This window comes from Phacochoerus africanus, chromosome 11, assembly GCF_016906955.1.
Source record: "Phacochoerus africanus isolate WHEZ1 chromosome 11, ROS_Pafr_v1, whole genome shotgun sequence".
NCBI lineage: Eukaryota > Metazoa > Chordata > Mammalia > Artiodactyla > Suidae > Phacochoerus > Phacochoerus africanus.
Window position 1 is genome coordinate 80030095 of NC_062554.1, and position 16308 is coordinate 80046402.

General features: G+C 34.5%; 1 protein-coding gene across 4 annotated transcripts in view; it reads left to right on the forward strand.

Moving 5' to 3' along the window:
- The window catches only part of PHF14 (PHD finger protein 14), a 131243-nt gene that overhangs the window by 53939 nt on the left and 60996 nt on the right, over positions 1-16308 (forward strand). For all 4 annotated transcript variants that reach the window (XR_007130697.1, XM_047752232.1, XM_047752233.1 and 1 more), the window contains exon 14: positions 8228-8396. Coding sequence is in view for 3 of the 4 variants with exons in the window: in XM_047752232.1 (XP_047608188.1) it covers positions 8228-8396 (169 nt within the window). In the remaining variant the exon portion in view is untranslated. The remainder of the gene's footprint in view (positions 1-8227; positions 8397-16308) is intronic.

Below are 16308 nucleotides of genomic sequence, written 5' to 3' on the forward strand. Positions count from 1 at the left end.
GTTCCTCAAACACATTAAAGCATGTTTTCCAACCTCATTGTTTTATGTCATAAAGCTACCTCTTTTCATTTTATTAGGAAGCTTATACTTTTTCACCATTTTCATGTAATTGCTTTTTCGTAGTGTTATCTGTTTATCTTGAGACATTCATAAATGTCTCAAGACAAGTAGAGAGTACTTGTCTACTTTGTCTCAAGACAAGTAGAGGGTACTTGTCTACTCTCTTCAAATATGCTGAAGTTTATTTATTTTGATATTTATGTGCTTTCGAAGCCAGACTTTAGTGGAAACTGCTATCACTTATTAGAATGCTAGCAGTGTTAATAAGCACCCTAGGTGGGTTTCTAAATTGAAAGCCAATTTGGTAATCTCTAGAGCCAGGGTGTTTTGTCATGATCTTGGGCATGGAGATGTGCACTTCTCTTCTGAAATGAGGTTATAGTACTTCTCTCCTTGCATAACTGTGTTTTTGAGAGTGTAAGAGTTTCTGGAAGAATATCTGATGAAACGGCATAAGCCTGCGATATTTTGGTGAAAGATTTCTCCAGAAGGCCTAAATTACTTAGTTTTTGCCTCTAAAATCAACTTAGCTTTGCTTAGCCATTAATTGGATGCATTAATTTTGGAGAATTTTTTTTTCTTCAGTGCTCTCAAATGTGTGAGGCAGTTTATAGTTTTTGCTTTTTAATATTTCTAGTTTATTTTTGAAATTCTACTAAAGATAATATTAAAAACAATTTCACCTCAAATATTTTACTGTTATCTATGTTCTTTAGTTTAAGTCTCTTGTGTGTATATATATATATGATAGAAAAACTGTGTAATGTGTGCTACTGCATATTTTCCCCATTCTGTGCATTCTCTGATGCCATGCTAATAGCTTGAAATTGACCATGATTAGGAGTATTCATATCACAGAAATTGGCAAATGCTATAAAGTAGGACTTTTGCCCATAGAGAGCCAAGTGTTAAATGTTTACTATCACACCACTGCCTAATTTCTGCTTTAGTCACTACTTAGTTTTCCATCTTTTTTAGGGAATGAGGTCCTTAACTGGACCCTCAACTCATGACTGGGCCCTATTTTTTGGCTTAAATTTCTGCAGAGCCCACTGGTATACATTTTTTGACTGTCACAATTTCTGCTTTTGCTGTCTTTATGCTTGGCAAGCCTGTGTTAACACACTACCATATCCCTCTTATGTGTTAACACACTACCATATCCCCCTTATGTTCACTGCTAGCTAGAATTACTGTTCAATCTGTAGCTTTACTTCTCAGAAACCATTTTCTGCTTGATAGACTATTCTAAGCAACTGCTATCTAGGTCTTTCTCCAATATTAGCACTGCTTTTGTGGAAATGCAGTTCTAGATCTGGATGCTTTCTCTTTGGTCCATTCCATCCACAATAGTACATTGGGCTGTGATGGACTGATTTAAGACATGTGGCAGGAAAGAAAAGATGGATAAAGATACAGAAGGTATTATTGATGGAGAGTATAGAAGTTCGAGTGAGTTCATGTTAGATAGATTTCTCAATGAAGTAGAAGTAATCTGTTGAGAGGGAAAGTACTTGGGATGATAATGGGGTCTTTACAAGAGAGATAGTCTACAATAGCTACTGTGGGAAAAAAATCTGAAATAACTAACTTGCTCAGACTATATAGCAGGAATGTTCAGTGAATTAGTTTAGCAAGTGTGATTAATTGATTTTTCTTAAGTAATGCTGAGCCGCCCAGGAGCAGGAGAGGGGAAAATTGAGGAACTTCTTAGGCTGGATTATAGACAGACAAACCAGATCAAGAAGAATATTAGGTGGATGAGGCATTTGGCAAAAGATAGAGGGACTAGCAAAGATGTAATCTAGGCTCATTTTGTTAGTAACTACTCCCAGTATTTGAGATGTCTTTTGTCTCACTTAGGTTGTGTTACCTTTTTTTTAATATATATATATATATATTATTTTGAATACTGCCTTACATTCTTTCTAAGAGCCTGGTAGGGTATAAATAAATAGTAAGTTTTTTTTTTATTAGAGTGGTTCAAATAGTAAATAATTTTAGGGTACCAATCTTATGTTTCCACCACCCATCTGATCAGAATTTGTCTTGTTTTTTTTTTGTTTTTTTTTTTTTTTTTTTTTTTTTTTTTTTGGTCTTTTTCCCTTTTCTAGGGCCACTCCCGCAGCATATGGAGGCTCCCAGGCTAAGGGTTGAATCAGAGGTGTAGCTGCCAGCCTACGCCAGAGCCACAGCAATGCAGGATCCGAGTCGCGTCTGCTACCTACACCACAGCTCACAGCAACACCAGATCCTTAACCCACTGAGCAAGGCCAGGGACTGAACCTGCAACCTCATGGTTCCCAGTCGGATGCGTTAACCACTGTGCCACGAAGGGAACTCCTGCATTTTTTAATTATTTAAAAAATATTGTGAATTACTTGACTGAGTAGTATTTATTATATCCTTTTATTCTTTGGATATACTTCTGTTTATTTATTATTTATTTATTTATTTATTTTTTGCTTTTTTAGGGCCGCACTTGTGGCATATGGAGATTCCTCGTCTAAGGGTCAATCAGAGCTGTCGCTGCCATCCACAGCTATAACCACAGCAACGCAGGATCCAAGCCGTGTCTGCAACCTACACCACAGCTCATGGCAACAGGGGGTCCTTAACCCACTGAGCAAGGCCAGGGATCAAATCTGCATCCTCCTGGATGCTAGTCAGATTCCTTAATCGCTGAGCCATAATGGGAACTCCCACTTCTCTTTATCCTTTTAAGATGAAAAGAAAATACATGACACAAACCCTTCGGTGAAGAATTTACAGGTGGTTTTTTTTCCCCCTATATTTGTCTTGATAATTTGTTTTCCCCTTCTCCCGTTAACTTTTTTTTAAAAAATTAAGATATAATTGACATTTAACATTATATTAGTTTTAGGTATACAGCATAACACTTTGATAGATGAATATTTTAAAATAACTACCATAGTAAGTTTAGTTGACATCCATCACCACACACAGATATAAATTTTTTTCTTTGATGACTTTTAAGATCTACTCTCTTAGCAGCTTTCAAATATGCAGTAGAGTATTCTTAACTCTGGTCACCATATTGTGTGTTACATATGAGGACTTAATTTATAACTGGAAGTTTATGACCACTTTTACCCATTTTGCCCCTATCCCCACCCCTTGCCTCTGGCAACCACTATCAGTTCTCTGTATCTCTGAGTTTGTTTTTAATGGTTCATGTACAAGTGAGATCATACAGTATTTGCCTTTGACTTATTTTATTCAGTGTTATATCCTCAAGGTCCATCCATTGTTGCAAGTAACAAGATTTTCTTCTTCTTTATGGCTGAATAATGTTCCATTGTATGTTTAGACCACATTTTCTTTATCCATTTATCTATTGATGGACACAGGTTGTTTCCATGTCCTGGTTGTTGTCAGTAATGATGCAGTAAAAAAATATCTTTTCAAGAGAGTGATTTTATTTGCTTTAGATAAATACCCAGAAGTAAAATTGCTGCAATTTATGTTAGTTCTACTTTTAGTTTTTTGAGGAGTCTCTTTACTGTTTTCCATGGTAGCTGTACCAATTTACATTTCCACCAACAGTGTACGAGAATTTCCTTTTCTCCATATCCTCACCAACACTTGTTATCTCTTGTCCTTTTTTTTACTGACAGCCATTTTAACAGGTTTGAGGTGATACCTCACTATAGTTTTGATTTGTATTTCCCTGATGTAGTTTTATATAGGGACCTTTGAAGATTCCCCTCTAAAAAGAGGTGAAAGAGTGGGAAAAGGCTTAGAAATAATAATAATTTAAAAAACCTATGGTGTGAAATCTTTTAAGACTTGAAAGAGGTAATTGGTAAAGGAATAAAAAATAAGTCATGAATTATTTATAAGTATTTGGGAAACAGTATTACTGGATTTATTATGTTTAAAAATTCATAAAAACCTTTTTTTCTTTGACTTAGGAAAATAAAATTCTCTATAAAAATTAAATTAGTACGTGTAAGTGGGTCACCATGCTGTATAGTAGAAAAAAATTGTATTGGGGAAATAACAAAAAATAAATTAAAAAAATTAAATTAGTATTCTTCCTGTTTTAGCATTATTATACAATAAAATTATTTTTCTTTAGTAATTAAGGTTTTTTAAAACCTTCAGTAATTATTCTGAACATGAATTGTAGTGTATGGTGCTGGAGATGGCGGTATAGCAAATTGAGAAAAATCTCTTGATATTTCAGTATGAAGGTAGTACTTTTACATAAATTCCTGACATGAATTTTCATTATCTGTACTTTAAAAATCCATTTTTACTTAATTGAATGTCTTCATTACTTAAGGTTATTGTTAGTACTGTGGATGAGAATTACAAATTTTTAGAATTCTCTAATAGAATATATTAAGTAAATATATACAGAATTAAGGTGAATTTATTTAAATTGATAGATAATAGCAATTTAGTGGCTTATTAAAAGAAGGCAGATATGTAGTTTGCATTATAAAAGATAATTATGCCTTTTCCCCAAATATACTTAATTCCATTGAATTGGACAGGCCACAGCATTATCCTGGGTTACTATTTCTTAGGATTTCGTGTACCAGTTAATGTAGTAAAGATGCTTTTTCATATCTTAAAGGATATTTATAAGGTGAGGACTATAGTGTTTAATAGATGGTTGAAAAAATTGCAGATGTTTCCATCTGTGTTGGTTTTATGTATTACAAGTATCATGCAGCAGTTGTCTTGAAATAGGAAAAGATAAATTTTTGCATTGGTGGTTACATTTTGTTTAGATTTGTCAGAGTTGTTCAGTGTTTTGTTTTTCAGGGTATAACGTTTCTATGATCTAAATGCTCTGAAGCAAATTTGACACCTAAATGTATTTTGGTGGGGATGAGAATCAGCATGAGAAGTTAGAGAATGATCTGATAAGGATTCTAGTTACACAATGAGAAACAAAAGGGGAACTGATTCACTTAAAAAACAATAACAAAGTCTTTCATCCTAAAAAGGTACTTGTTTCTAAATCCCAGAAATTCATGTATGTTAAAAGCGAACTGGAACTAAGAAACTGACTCCATTTCGCTCCAGCTGGTAGAAATGATCACTTAGTGTTACAAGTATAAGCTGTAATGGCCAGGAACTGATCCTTTTCTGTGATGTATTTGCTATCTTTCTGTAGGCGATTCTGTTTTGATGGTAGTCTTGTTTATTGTTTTTTTATGGAAAACATCTAACATTTGTGGGCTTTTCACAATTTAGAACTGACAGTTATTTCAAAATATACTCACCATTTCAATTAGGTTATTCAGTAAGTGTTTACTTCTCATACCAACTTTTAATCTTTGCATATGGGACAAAACAGGAGGGAGCAATTTAGTGTACTGGCATACCTTGGTGGTGTTAAGGGTTCAGTTCCATCATCCACGACTACAATAGAGTCAATATCACCATAAAGCAAGTCACACGAATTTTTTGGTTTCCCAGGGCTTTTAAAAGTTAGTTTACACCTAACTGTAGTCTACGAAGTGTGGTGTGCAAGAGCATTGTCTTAAAAAACAATGTACATATCTTGATTAAAAAGGTACTTTATTGCCAAAAAAAAAAAAAAAATGCTATCCATTATCTGAGCCTTCAGCAAGATTTTTTTTTGTTTTTGTTTTTCTCCTTCAGCAAGTATTAATCTTTTTGCCATGATAAATCTTGCCTCATGTTGATGGCTGTTGGCTGATCAGGATGGGGATGTCGCTAAAGGTTGGGGTGGCTGTGGTAATTTCTTAAGACAGACAGCAATTAAGTTAGCTGCATTGATTGACTCTTCCTTTCACAAATGATTTTTCTACAACAGGCAATGCCATCTAATAGCATTTTACCTACAGTAGAACTTCTTTGAAAATCTGAGTCAGTCCTCTCAAACCCCGCACTGCTTTATCAACTAAGTTTATATAATATTCTAAATCCTTTGTTGTCATTTCAACAGTCTTTATAGCGTCTTCACCAGGAATAGGCTGTCTCAAGAAGCAACTCCTTATCCATTAAAGTTTTATGAGATTACAGCAATTCAGTCACATCTTCAGGCTCCACTTTTAATTCTAGTTCTCTTTCTGTTTCCACCACATCTGCAGTTACTTCTTCCATTGAAGTCTTGAGCCCCTCAGAGTCATTTGTGAGCTTTGGAATCAACTTCCTCCAAACTCCTGTTAGTATTTTGACATCTTTCCATGAATCACAAATGGTTTTAATGGCATCTAGAATGGTGAATGCTTCCCAGAGGGTTTCTTCTCCCCCAGAAGAATTACTTTCCATGGCAACTTATAACTTTATGAAATATATTTCTTAATGACTTGAAAGCTGAGTTATTCCTTGATCCATGGGCTACAGAATGGATGTTGTATTAGCAGGCATGAATACAGTAGTAATCCCATTGTACATCTCCTTCAGAGCTCTTTGATAACCAGGTAGAATAATAGATTTAGCATAAGGACCCTAGGATTTTCAGAATGTTAAATGAGCATTGGCCTCAACTTAAAATCAACAGCTGCATTAGCAGATAAAAAGAGAGTCAGCCTTTCCTTTGAAGCTTTGAAATCAGGCATTAATTTCTCCTCTTTAACTATGGAAGCCCTAGGTGACATCTTTTTCCAAAGTAGTGTTTTTTTTCTGTATTGAGAATCTTTTGTTTAGATTAATTACCTTAGCTAGATCTTCTGGATAACTTACTGTAGCTTCTTCATTAGCTTGCAGTTTTTTATGTTATAGAGGTAGCTTCTTTCCTTAAATTTCATAAACCAGTCTCTTCTAGTTTCAGACTTCTCCAGCTTCCTTACCTCTCTCAGCCTTCACAGACTGGAAGAGTTAAGGCCTTGTTCTGGAATTCAGCTTTAGCTTAAGGAAATGATGTAGCTGTAGCTGGTTTGGTGTTCTGTTCCAGACCACTAAAACTTTCTCCATAAGACCGTTTTATTTTCTTATCACTTGTGTGTTCACTGAGGTAGCACTTTTAAATTTCCTTCAGGAATTTTTCCTTCGAATTCACAACTTGGCACACAGCAAGGGGCCTAGCTTTCAGCCTGTTTTGGCTTTTGACATATCTTCTCAACTAAGCTTACTCATTTATAGGTTTTTTTTTTTTTTTTCTTTTCAGGGTCACACCCACATCATATCGAAGTTCCTAGGCTAGGGATCAGATCAGAGCTGCAGCGTCTGCCCTGCACCTCAGCCACAGCAACGCCAGATCTGAGCCTCGTCTGTGACCTACACCGTAGCTCACGGCAATGCTGGATCCTTAACCCACTGAGCGAGGCCAGGGATCGAACCCGCAACCTCATGGTTCCTAGTTGGATTCATTAACTACTAAGCCACGTCAGGAACTCCTGTCTGAGGTTTTAAAGTATACAAAGGATGTGGCATAGGTAGCTACTGCAGTACTAAGACCTGAAATTGATGAAAATTAGTTGTATAATTTACCTGTGCAAGTCTTTCCCTGGAGTTTCAAGCCTTCAGCAGAATCCAGAGTTCCAGTGTAGGTAAGAAACAGATTCTGCTAGTGCAGTTGTTTTCTAGATGGCGATTCAGATTCCCATTGCTTTCTATTCTGCCATCTTTCCCCCATATTTTAAAAAATGCTACTATGACAGATTACTTCTATAGATAAATTTACACTTTTTTCTTTTACATGTAGTATGAGTCACCAACCAAAATGACCTGTTTTTTTTTCCCAACACTTCTTACAGTCTTTTTCTACTGAGTTTTCTTAGTCTATTCAGTACAGCTTGCTGTTAACTGAGATTAAGAGATATTATAGTTATGACAAGGAGTAGAGTCAGGGTCAGTGCATGACTTCGTTTTTTTTGGTGCCACAGTGTATGTCACTTAAGGAAAAAATGATCTTTAAAAGGAAACTATTTTTTTAATCAGTACTGTGTCTCTTATGTTGGTTCACTTAAACATGTGGAATTATTGCTTGTGTTTTTATGATACTTATAGGGATACACGGAATTGCTTTACATGTTATATTTATTGTCGTGTATGTGCTTCTCTGTGTATATAGTCATTGTATACCCTGTGGTCACATGGACCTGTGTGGTTTTTTTATATGTTCTAAACATATACCTGAATTTTTATATTTACAGAAACCATAGCTAATGCCAGCAGGTAAAAATAAATGTGTTAACTCATGTTCTTTTTCTTTATGTAGGCAGTGTTCAGAATGTGACCAGGCAGGGAGCAGTGACATGGAAGCAGACATGGCCATGGAAACCTTACCAGATGGGACAAAACGATCAAGGAGGCAAATTAAGGAACCTGTGAAATTTGTTCCACAGGATATGCCTCCAGAACCCAAGAAGATTCCGATAAGAAACACGGTAATTGATTCTCTGGTTATCATAATTATCATACAGTTCTGAGGCCAAAATTTAAGAGACAAAGAGAAACATATGCTTAATAGCCAATTAAAGAAACATGTATATTAAAAAAATGTTATGTCACTATTGGTTATTCATAAGAGTTTATTGTTTTATATTATGCAAATACTAATCATACATGAGAATTTATAGTTTATATAATCAATATAAAGCATAGTAATAGTGAAGACCCATTGTATTCACAAACCTACTTCAAAAGGAGAACAATACCAAATCCTTTGATGTCCCCTTTAAATCCCTCCACACTCACCTCCCCATCCATCTAGCCTAGAGGTCACCTCCTTAACTTTATATTTCTCATTCTCTGTTTTTTTTTGTGTGTGTATATGTTTTCATAAATAATACATATTGTGCAGATTTTGAGTTTTGTATAAATGGAGTCAAACTTTTTCCACATTATTAGATATTTTGACCAACATTATATTGATTTGATTAATATACCTGATCTATGTAGTTGTAGTTGATTTATTTTCACTAATGGGTAGTTTTTATTGAAAGAAAAGGTAATTATTTATCTTCCATAGTTTGGCAGTTTTGCTGTTTGCACCTTTTTTCCTTTATAAACAGCCCTGTTGTAAATATTTTTCTAAATATCTCTTGTAGCATGCTAACAAGGAATTAGGGTATATAGCAGGGCATGGATTTGCTTAGTTACAGAGTATCTGCATCTTTATTTTTGCTAAGTAATTCCAGTGTTTTCCAAACCTGTTTACACTCATACCAACAAAGGATAATGTTACTTTTGTTTCCAAACTTGTTTGTCAAATGTTTTAATGCTTTCCAGTGTGATACGTGTAAAATATTTTCACTTTATTTTGCATTTCCCTCAATACTTAGATGACTTAGAGCATCTATTTATATATTTTTGGTCAGTTGTATTTCCTATTTTAGGAACCATAAATGCAAGTGTTATTAAGATTTTCTGTCAGGTTGTTAGCCTATTTCTCATTGAAAATTCTGTGAGGTCAGAGTTTAAAAAATTACTTCCCGAAAGCATTCATGTTTGTTATTACCATATGCCTGGGAGCTCTACCAACCTAAGACCATTTTAAATATAAGTTTGGCCTGTGGGTGTCTCTTCCATTCATTAGTAATGTTGATTTTTGTTCCAGACCCGTGAGGGTTGGCTTACAGTTATGAATTCTTAGGGGAGACATTTTTCACTTTCTTTCCTTGAGCCAATGCAGGCACATTTTTAAAAATCTGCCTCCCCCTGAAGGAGATGTAAATATATTTTGGGGGCTAGTTGTCATCATTTGTTCTATTACCTATTTTGTTTTAGAGAGTCTTTTCCTTAAAGTAACAGTTTTCTCAAAAGTTTTTAAAATCTGGAGTAACTCTCTATATTATAATCACTTAAAGAATTTTATTTAAAAGAAATCACCTAGATTATTTCATTCAGCTTTGTGTTATGGACCCACTTGAAATTGATAAGGCAAATCTGGGAATTACCATCTTTTAGGTAATTGAAATAGGTTTGGATGCTCTAAATTGGTCAACTTGAAATAGTTTTATTTATAATTTCCACTAGTTTAAAACATTTTTTGACTTCACAAATATATTTTGTTTACAAATGAACTGAAGAGGAGTTCCATTGTGATGCAGTGGGTTAAGGATCCAGCATTGTCACTGCAGCGGCTGTGAGTTGCTGCTGTGGTATGGGCTTGATTCCCGGCCTGGACACTTGTACATGTTGATGTGTGGTCAGAAAAACTCAAATTGAACTGAAGAGAGTTTTCCTCCTTTAGATAAGTCTGATTATTTCTGTTTGTAAAATATTTTATGTAACTGTTTGATGCTATTATCTGCAGTTATTCTTAAGATCTTAAAGAAAAGCTGTTATTACTTCTTATGTCTCTGTCTACAAGGATTTTCCTCTTATGAAACATTTTTTTCTAGTTACTTTATTGTTTAAAGAAATCCTTAGGACCATTTATTATCATCTTTAATTTTGGAATTATCCTATAGAGAAACATTTTGTACATTTTATAGTGATATTTATGTGCCCATAGTTTGGTATTACTTAAGAGAAAAAAGGACCCTATTTTTCTTTTTTTCCCTAATTTACTGTCTGCTTTTCCAGCCTGGAATTATAAGGAAGCTTTTACATTTTCTAATTTAGTTCAATTCCTTTCCTCTTACTCTTTGTTTCTAGTTTTCTTGTGTAAAAGTTTTAGTCTTCTTGTAGATCTTGGTAAAACCCAAGAAAGGATTCTGTGGTCAGTAATTTTAGGAAATATAGTATGGTTATTTTTTCTTTGGGGGGAATTCAAATGTATAGTAAAGCTTTGAGAAATACTAATGTTGAGAAAAATGTTTCCTTTTCCTTATTTATCCTTTTTCCTAACTTATTTTTATACAAGAGCACTTTTTTTAAATAAATATTTTTTGGTGGGCTGCACCCATGACATGTGGAAATTCCTGGGCCAGGGATTGAATTCATGCCACAGCACCAAATATTTAACCCACTTCGCCACAAGGGAACTCCCTCAAGACACATTTTTTATTGCAACATAGAGTATGGTGGTACCAGCTTTAGACATGGTATTTTAGAGGCCATGGATTCTTTGCATCAGGATTATCCCAGGGTGTTTATTGAAATGTAACTTTGGATTCATCCTGTAGCTAGTGAATTAGAATTAGAGGGGTGAGCTAAGCAGATTGCTTGGATGTTGGTCTTATGTAGATTAAACGTTGAAAATAACTTTTTAGATAACATTTATGATTATTATTCTTACTCTTTTCCTTCCTTCGTCTTTGCCTTCCCTCCATCAATCCATACAACAATTCAGAAAACCTATGATGAGCATGTTCAGTTGGTCAGGTAACAGATTGAGGCATTTAAGAAAGATATGTGGAAGAAGATGATCTATTTCTTGACTTTGATCTTGACTGAATTCCTCTTGTTATCTTAATTTTTTTATCTGTCATTTCTGTTTCAGAGTTGTATTAATATTTTAAACTATGAGATGGTATAATTAAAATGGAGGGATTCCAGTTTCTTAGCACATTGTTAATTATGGGAATTCAGGTATATTACTTTCTGCTAGTTTGACTAACCAACTACCTTTCACAATAAATAACTGATTTCTCTCTCCCTATGTCTAATTGTAATTTTAATTTTTTATTTTTTTTCTTTTTAGGGCCACACCGGTGGCACCTTTGTTTAATTTTTAAATTGTTGTTCCTGGCATCATCTACTTAAACCATTTATTTTAGTACATAAATTACATTTTGCAACGTTACATCTTTAAATTCTTTCTAATAATATTTTTGTTTTTGTTAGTTTTTATTTTCTGTCATTACTGATTAAAATATAATTCATTTCATAATTATCACATTAGTCTATGAAAATTTTGAAGAAAATTTAACCTTAGTGACATAGGGGATTCATGACAGAATTTAAGCTTCAATTTCTCCTTTCAAAATAATATATCACTCAATAAAACTGTTAAAATGGGAATTCTCTTATGATGTAGTGGGTTAAGGATCTAGTGTTGTCATTGGAATGACCTGGGTCACTGCTGTGGCACGGGTTTGATCCCTGGTGCAGAAACTTCCACATGCCACAGTTGCAGCCAAAAAAAAAGGTTAGTCTTTAACTGTTATGGCTCCTCTGTAACTCAAAATAAAACTGAGGCATAGGAAGCTTGAGTAACTTACCTGTGATCTTACAAATAGTAAGATGCATAGTAATTGAACTGAGATGCTGGAATTAAGAACTTACCTGAGGTCTGTAGAAGAGCATTTCGTTGAAATACAGTTGAAGTAGTTGTAAAAACATTTGCTTATTAGATAGCATAGTTGCGAATGTGATACTCTGATCTGCTACCAGAATGTTCATGTGTCTTTTCTGTAGTATAGTGTTATCTATAGGAAGCCAGGCACATACCCATTCACTAACATAACTGAGTTCACTCACATTAAATATTACATTCAACATTCCTTTTCTTTGTACTTTCAATTGAGTGTGAAGTTTTCCTTTTCAAGCTTGTGCAAGAATATTGTCATTCACTCTTGTCACTCATTGCAATAGTGTATAAGTTAATAAAATTTTCGAGGTTGCTTTACCTTGAGGAAGTTGATATTTAAAAAAAAAACCCAAAAAGGAAAAACATTAGAATTAGCAAATCAGTAATTACATGGTCAGGATATATGTGTATGAGCCACCAGTATATGTTTATCTTGCTGTTCTCTATTTTGGTTTGCTTTTTTTCCTACCAAATTGAGTGCTATGAAACTTGCTGTGGGAAAAAAAGAGTATATAGTCTATATTGAGAGAAAATATGGAGAAGTACGTGATGATTTTCTTTTTTGTTTTTCTTTCGTAGTCACTCCAGATCTACCTAAAACATTTGGCTTACTGCCTCTCAGCTTTTTTGATTATGCAACAGATATCTTTTTGTTTTGTTCACTTGGTTTGATCATTATTAAGAGAGCTAGGCCTGTAGACTCCTCCGTCTTTGTGCTCACGTGCCTGTTTTGTGCCAGACAGGGCCGCTGTTAGAAAAATGGCATCCACTTTTTCTTGCTGACAGACAGTTTCTATTTATCGTGGCCAAAGAGTGCAACGGGGAATAGAACACTCTGTCAGACCTCACTTTATTTTTATTATTTGGATACTGAGGAAAATCATTTCTTTTTTCATCCTACTCTGATTTCCTTAATAAGGATTTATAGAAATCTGAAGGAATACAGTATATTTGAGACAGTAGAGTTAATAAGATATAGATACTTTTCAAAGTGAGCATTCTCAATATTACTTTTTTCTCCTATACTATTTTCTACCCAAAGATGAGAGAAAAAAATTAACCAGAAATTTACTTGAAAGAAACTATAGCAGTAAAGATTTTGTATTTTAAGAAAAATCGGTTACAAGAGGTATTTCTAAGTATAAGAATGAAAACACTGTACTTTCAGAAAACACCCTTCATATACAAATGTGGAGATTCTCTCTGACTTATTAATTTTATTGTTATATTTGTTAGATTACCATCAATTTTTGAAAATCTATCATTCTGAATATTAAAATTATTTTAAAAAATAAAATAAAATTTAAGTTTTAAGCATAAAAGTAATAGGTGAATACTTTTTGTCGAAAGAAGCTAAACAATATAATTAAAGTCTCCTTTGACTTTTCTCCCAACATCCCCTTTCCCCAACCCAACTTACATGCTTTGAATCTACCTTTATTAAAAGGGTGCATGTTTTGAACTTTGATGATCTAAAATTTCTATTGGTGTATCTTTCCAAAAAAAATAAGAAAAAAATGATCAATGTGATCAGTGAGTCATATGGAGAAGTAGTATAAGGACAGTTCAAGAAACATGGAAATATTCAAGTATCAAAATGAAAAAGAAATGATCTAATTTTAGAAAATTCTTCACATACTGTTTTCTTTTCCACAAATAAGGCTTTGTATCATCTTCTTAGATTGGCTTGTAAATAGCCCATCTTCAGCATTTCAGCATCTCAGTAGACATTATTCTCTTCTTACTAGGTATAACTAGGAAGACTATGAGTAAAGAAGAAAAAGGGATGAAAAGCATATTTTTTATTTAACTTTGTCAGTTACTATGTGTTTTATACTTTCTCAGCTGTCATAGCTACCCCATGAAGTAGTTGCTGGTATCATTGCTATTTACAAATAAGAAACTGAAACAGCTTAAGTAACCTATTTAAGGCCATAAGGCTTTGAAGTGGTAGAGCCAGGAATCACATTTCACTACCTCTTGAGCCCATATTATTACCACTTTATTAAGCTGCCTTTCAGACAAGATTTCTAGTCATCATTCCTGGCATTTCTTTGGCTAGAATTACAGGATCTTCTTGCTGCCAGCAGCTTAGGGACTAAGGGTTTGGTCAGGGAAATGGATGTCACTCTATGGAGGAATTATGGCTTTAGACCACTGTTGATGTAGCTGAGGACATGGATATCAAGAAAGCTATCCTCATACATCTGAAGAACTCTGCTGAACATCATAGAAATTGTTGATGAAATGTCTATCGTGAAGCACTGAGCAGGTGGTAGGAGCTGACATTAGGTCAGAGCACTTAACAGCGACAATTTCAAGCTGAACAGCACTGTTGAGTGGGTGGGAATATGAAAGTTTGTGGGGAAGTCTGATGGAAAGACCTGTAAGGCTGCAGCTTCTGAAAGAGCCAAGCCTCTGACTCCCATGACTCCTGAGAAAAAAATGGTCTTCACCTTACTTAGCTGTTTCAAATCTGAGGTTGCTAACATGGAACTATACAGGGGAGGGAATGATGGGAAATGTGGTTTTCAGCTTAGACAGAACAAGCAGGTGAGGCGGGATGATGGTGGTGAGGGAGGAAAGTGCCAGATTGACCAGATAGTCTAGCATAGACTGACAATGAAGTTTAAAAAATGACTAATGTAATGCTTACTTGGCACGTGTTGGGTGCCCTTAAAAATAATATTTCCAGACTCCTTTCCCCGCCCCCACTTCCCTTTCTTCTTTGAGGCCTGTGATACCCTCTTTTTTATCCATATTTTTCCAGCTCTGAGCCTTATGCAAGGAAAGCACAAAGTTCTTAATAAAATAGTTGCATAAGTCACTGACAGTGTAGATACAGACAATGATCTGAAGAGTTATAAAATACCAAAAGGATAACCTCAGTGAAAGCCAAAGAGGATGAACCTGGGCTTTCACAAGCTTAGCAGTATTTAAAAGAGAGAGAAGATAACTCCTTCCCTAGCTTGCTCAGTATCTAGCTGAACCCTCACAATGTTTGCCATTGATTTATGGGTGAGTGACAGGGTTTTCCTATGCCTCATATTTCTTTTTTTTTTTCCTTTCTTTTTTTTAGTTAATTAAAAGGAAATAACATGAGTGAAGCAGAGAATCTTAAAAAATAAAGGTCCTTGTGATAGATGCTACGTCAGCCTTATTAACCCAGTGACTCTCTTTATTCTTTTATTTATAGAAGTTGCACAAATGAGTATAGGGCTTTTCTCATTAGAGACTTTGGTAAAGAGAGCCTCTTTTATTTTGATTACATTAAGCAGTTCTTTCCTTCAGGAATCCTCCAGTTTACACCATCCATTGCCAGTGTATATTTCAAAAGTTGGCTTTGATATAATTAATTTTTTTAGTTGTTGAACCTATGCTTTGGATCCATGTATTCAACATTAATGGTATGATGCCACCTTATAAAATAATAATTGTCATATGTCTAATTATACATTCTGGGGAAAACTAGCAGTTTTTCTAGTAGTTTTAACTTCTGCATTGATAGCCAATAATAAAAATTGGGGGTAATTTTAAAGTATAGTTTTCATTTATTGTAAGAATAAAAATGTTTGGTTTCGGAGACTGGGATCAGCTTCTTCTGCACTGGGAGGATTATTTTTCTTTTCCTTCATGAAGGCCTTTTAATAGGTACATAGTTTCATATGCCTAGCACACCTTTAAATGTAAAATGACCATATTTCTTATAATAGTGTTTTCCTTCAATTCCTATATTAGATTAAAAAATTTTTTTTCTCCAACTTCTTAAAATGTTATATGGATCATGGGAATTCCTTTGCGATGCAGTGAGTTAAGGATCTGGTGATGTCACTATTGCTGCTCTATTGAGGGTTTGATTCCTGGCCTAGGAACTGTGTACCTTAGGTCCAGTCAAAAAAAATGTTATGTGGTTCTAATCTTTCTAATCTTACTTTTACTATAGTACCTTCTTTCTACTAGTTTCAAATAGTATCTATTTCTTTCTACCTTTCTAGTTCGTTTCTTTGACATTGAGCCAAAGCAATTGTAATCCCATTGACTTTGTAGGTTGCTGTTTTACTGATGTTTGATGCATTCACTGTCTAGTATCACACCATACA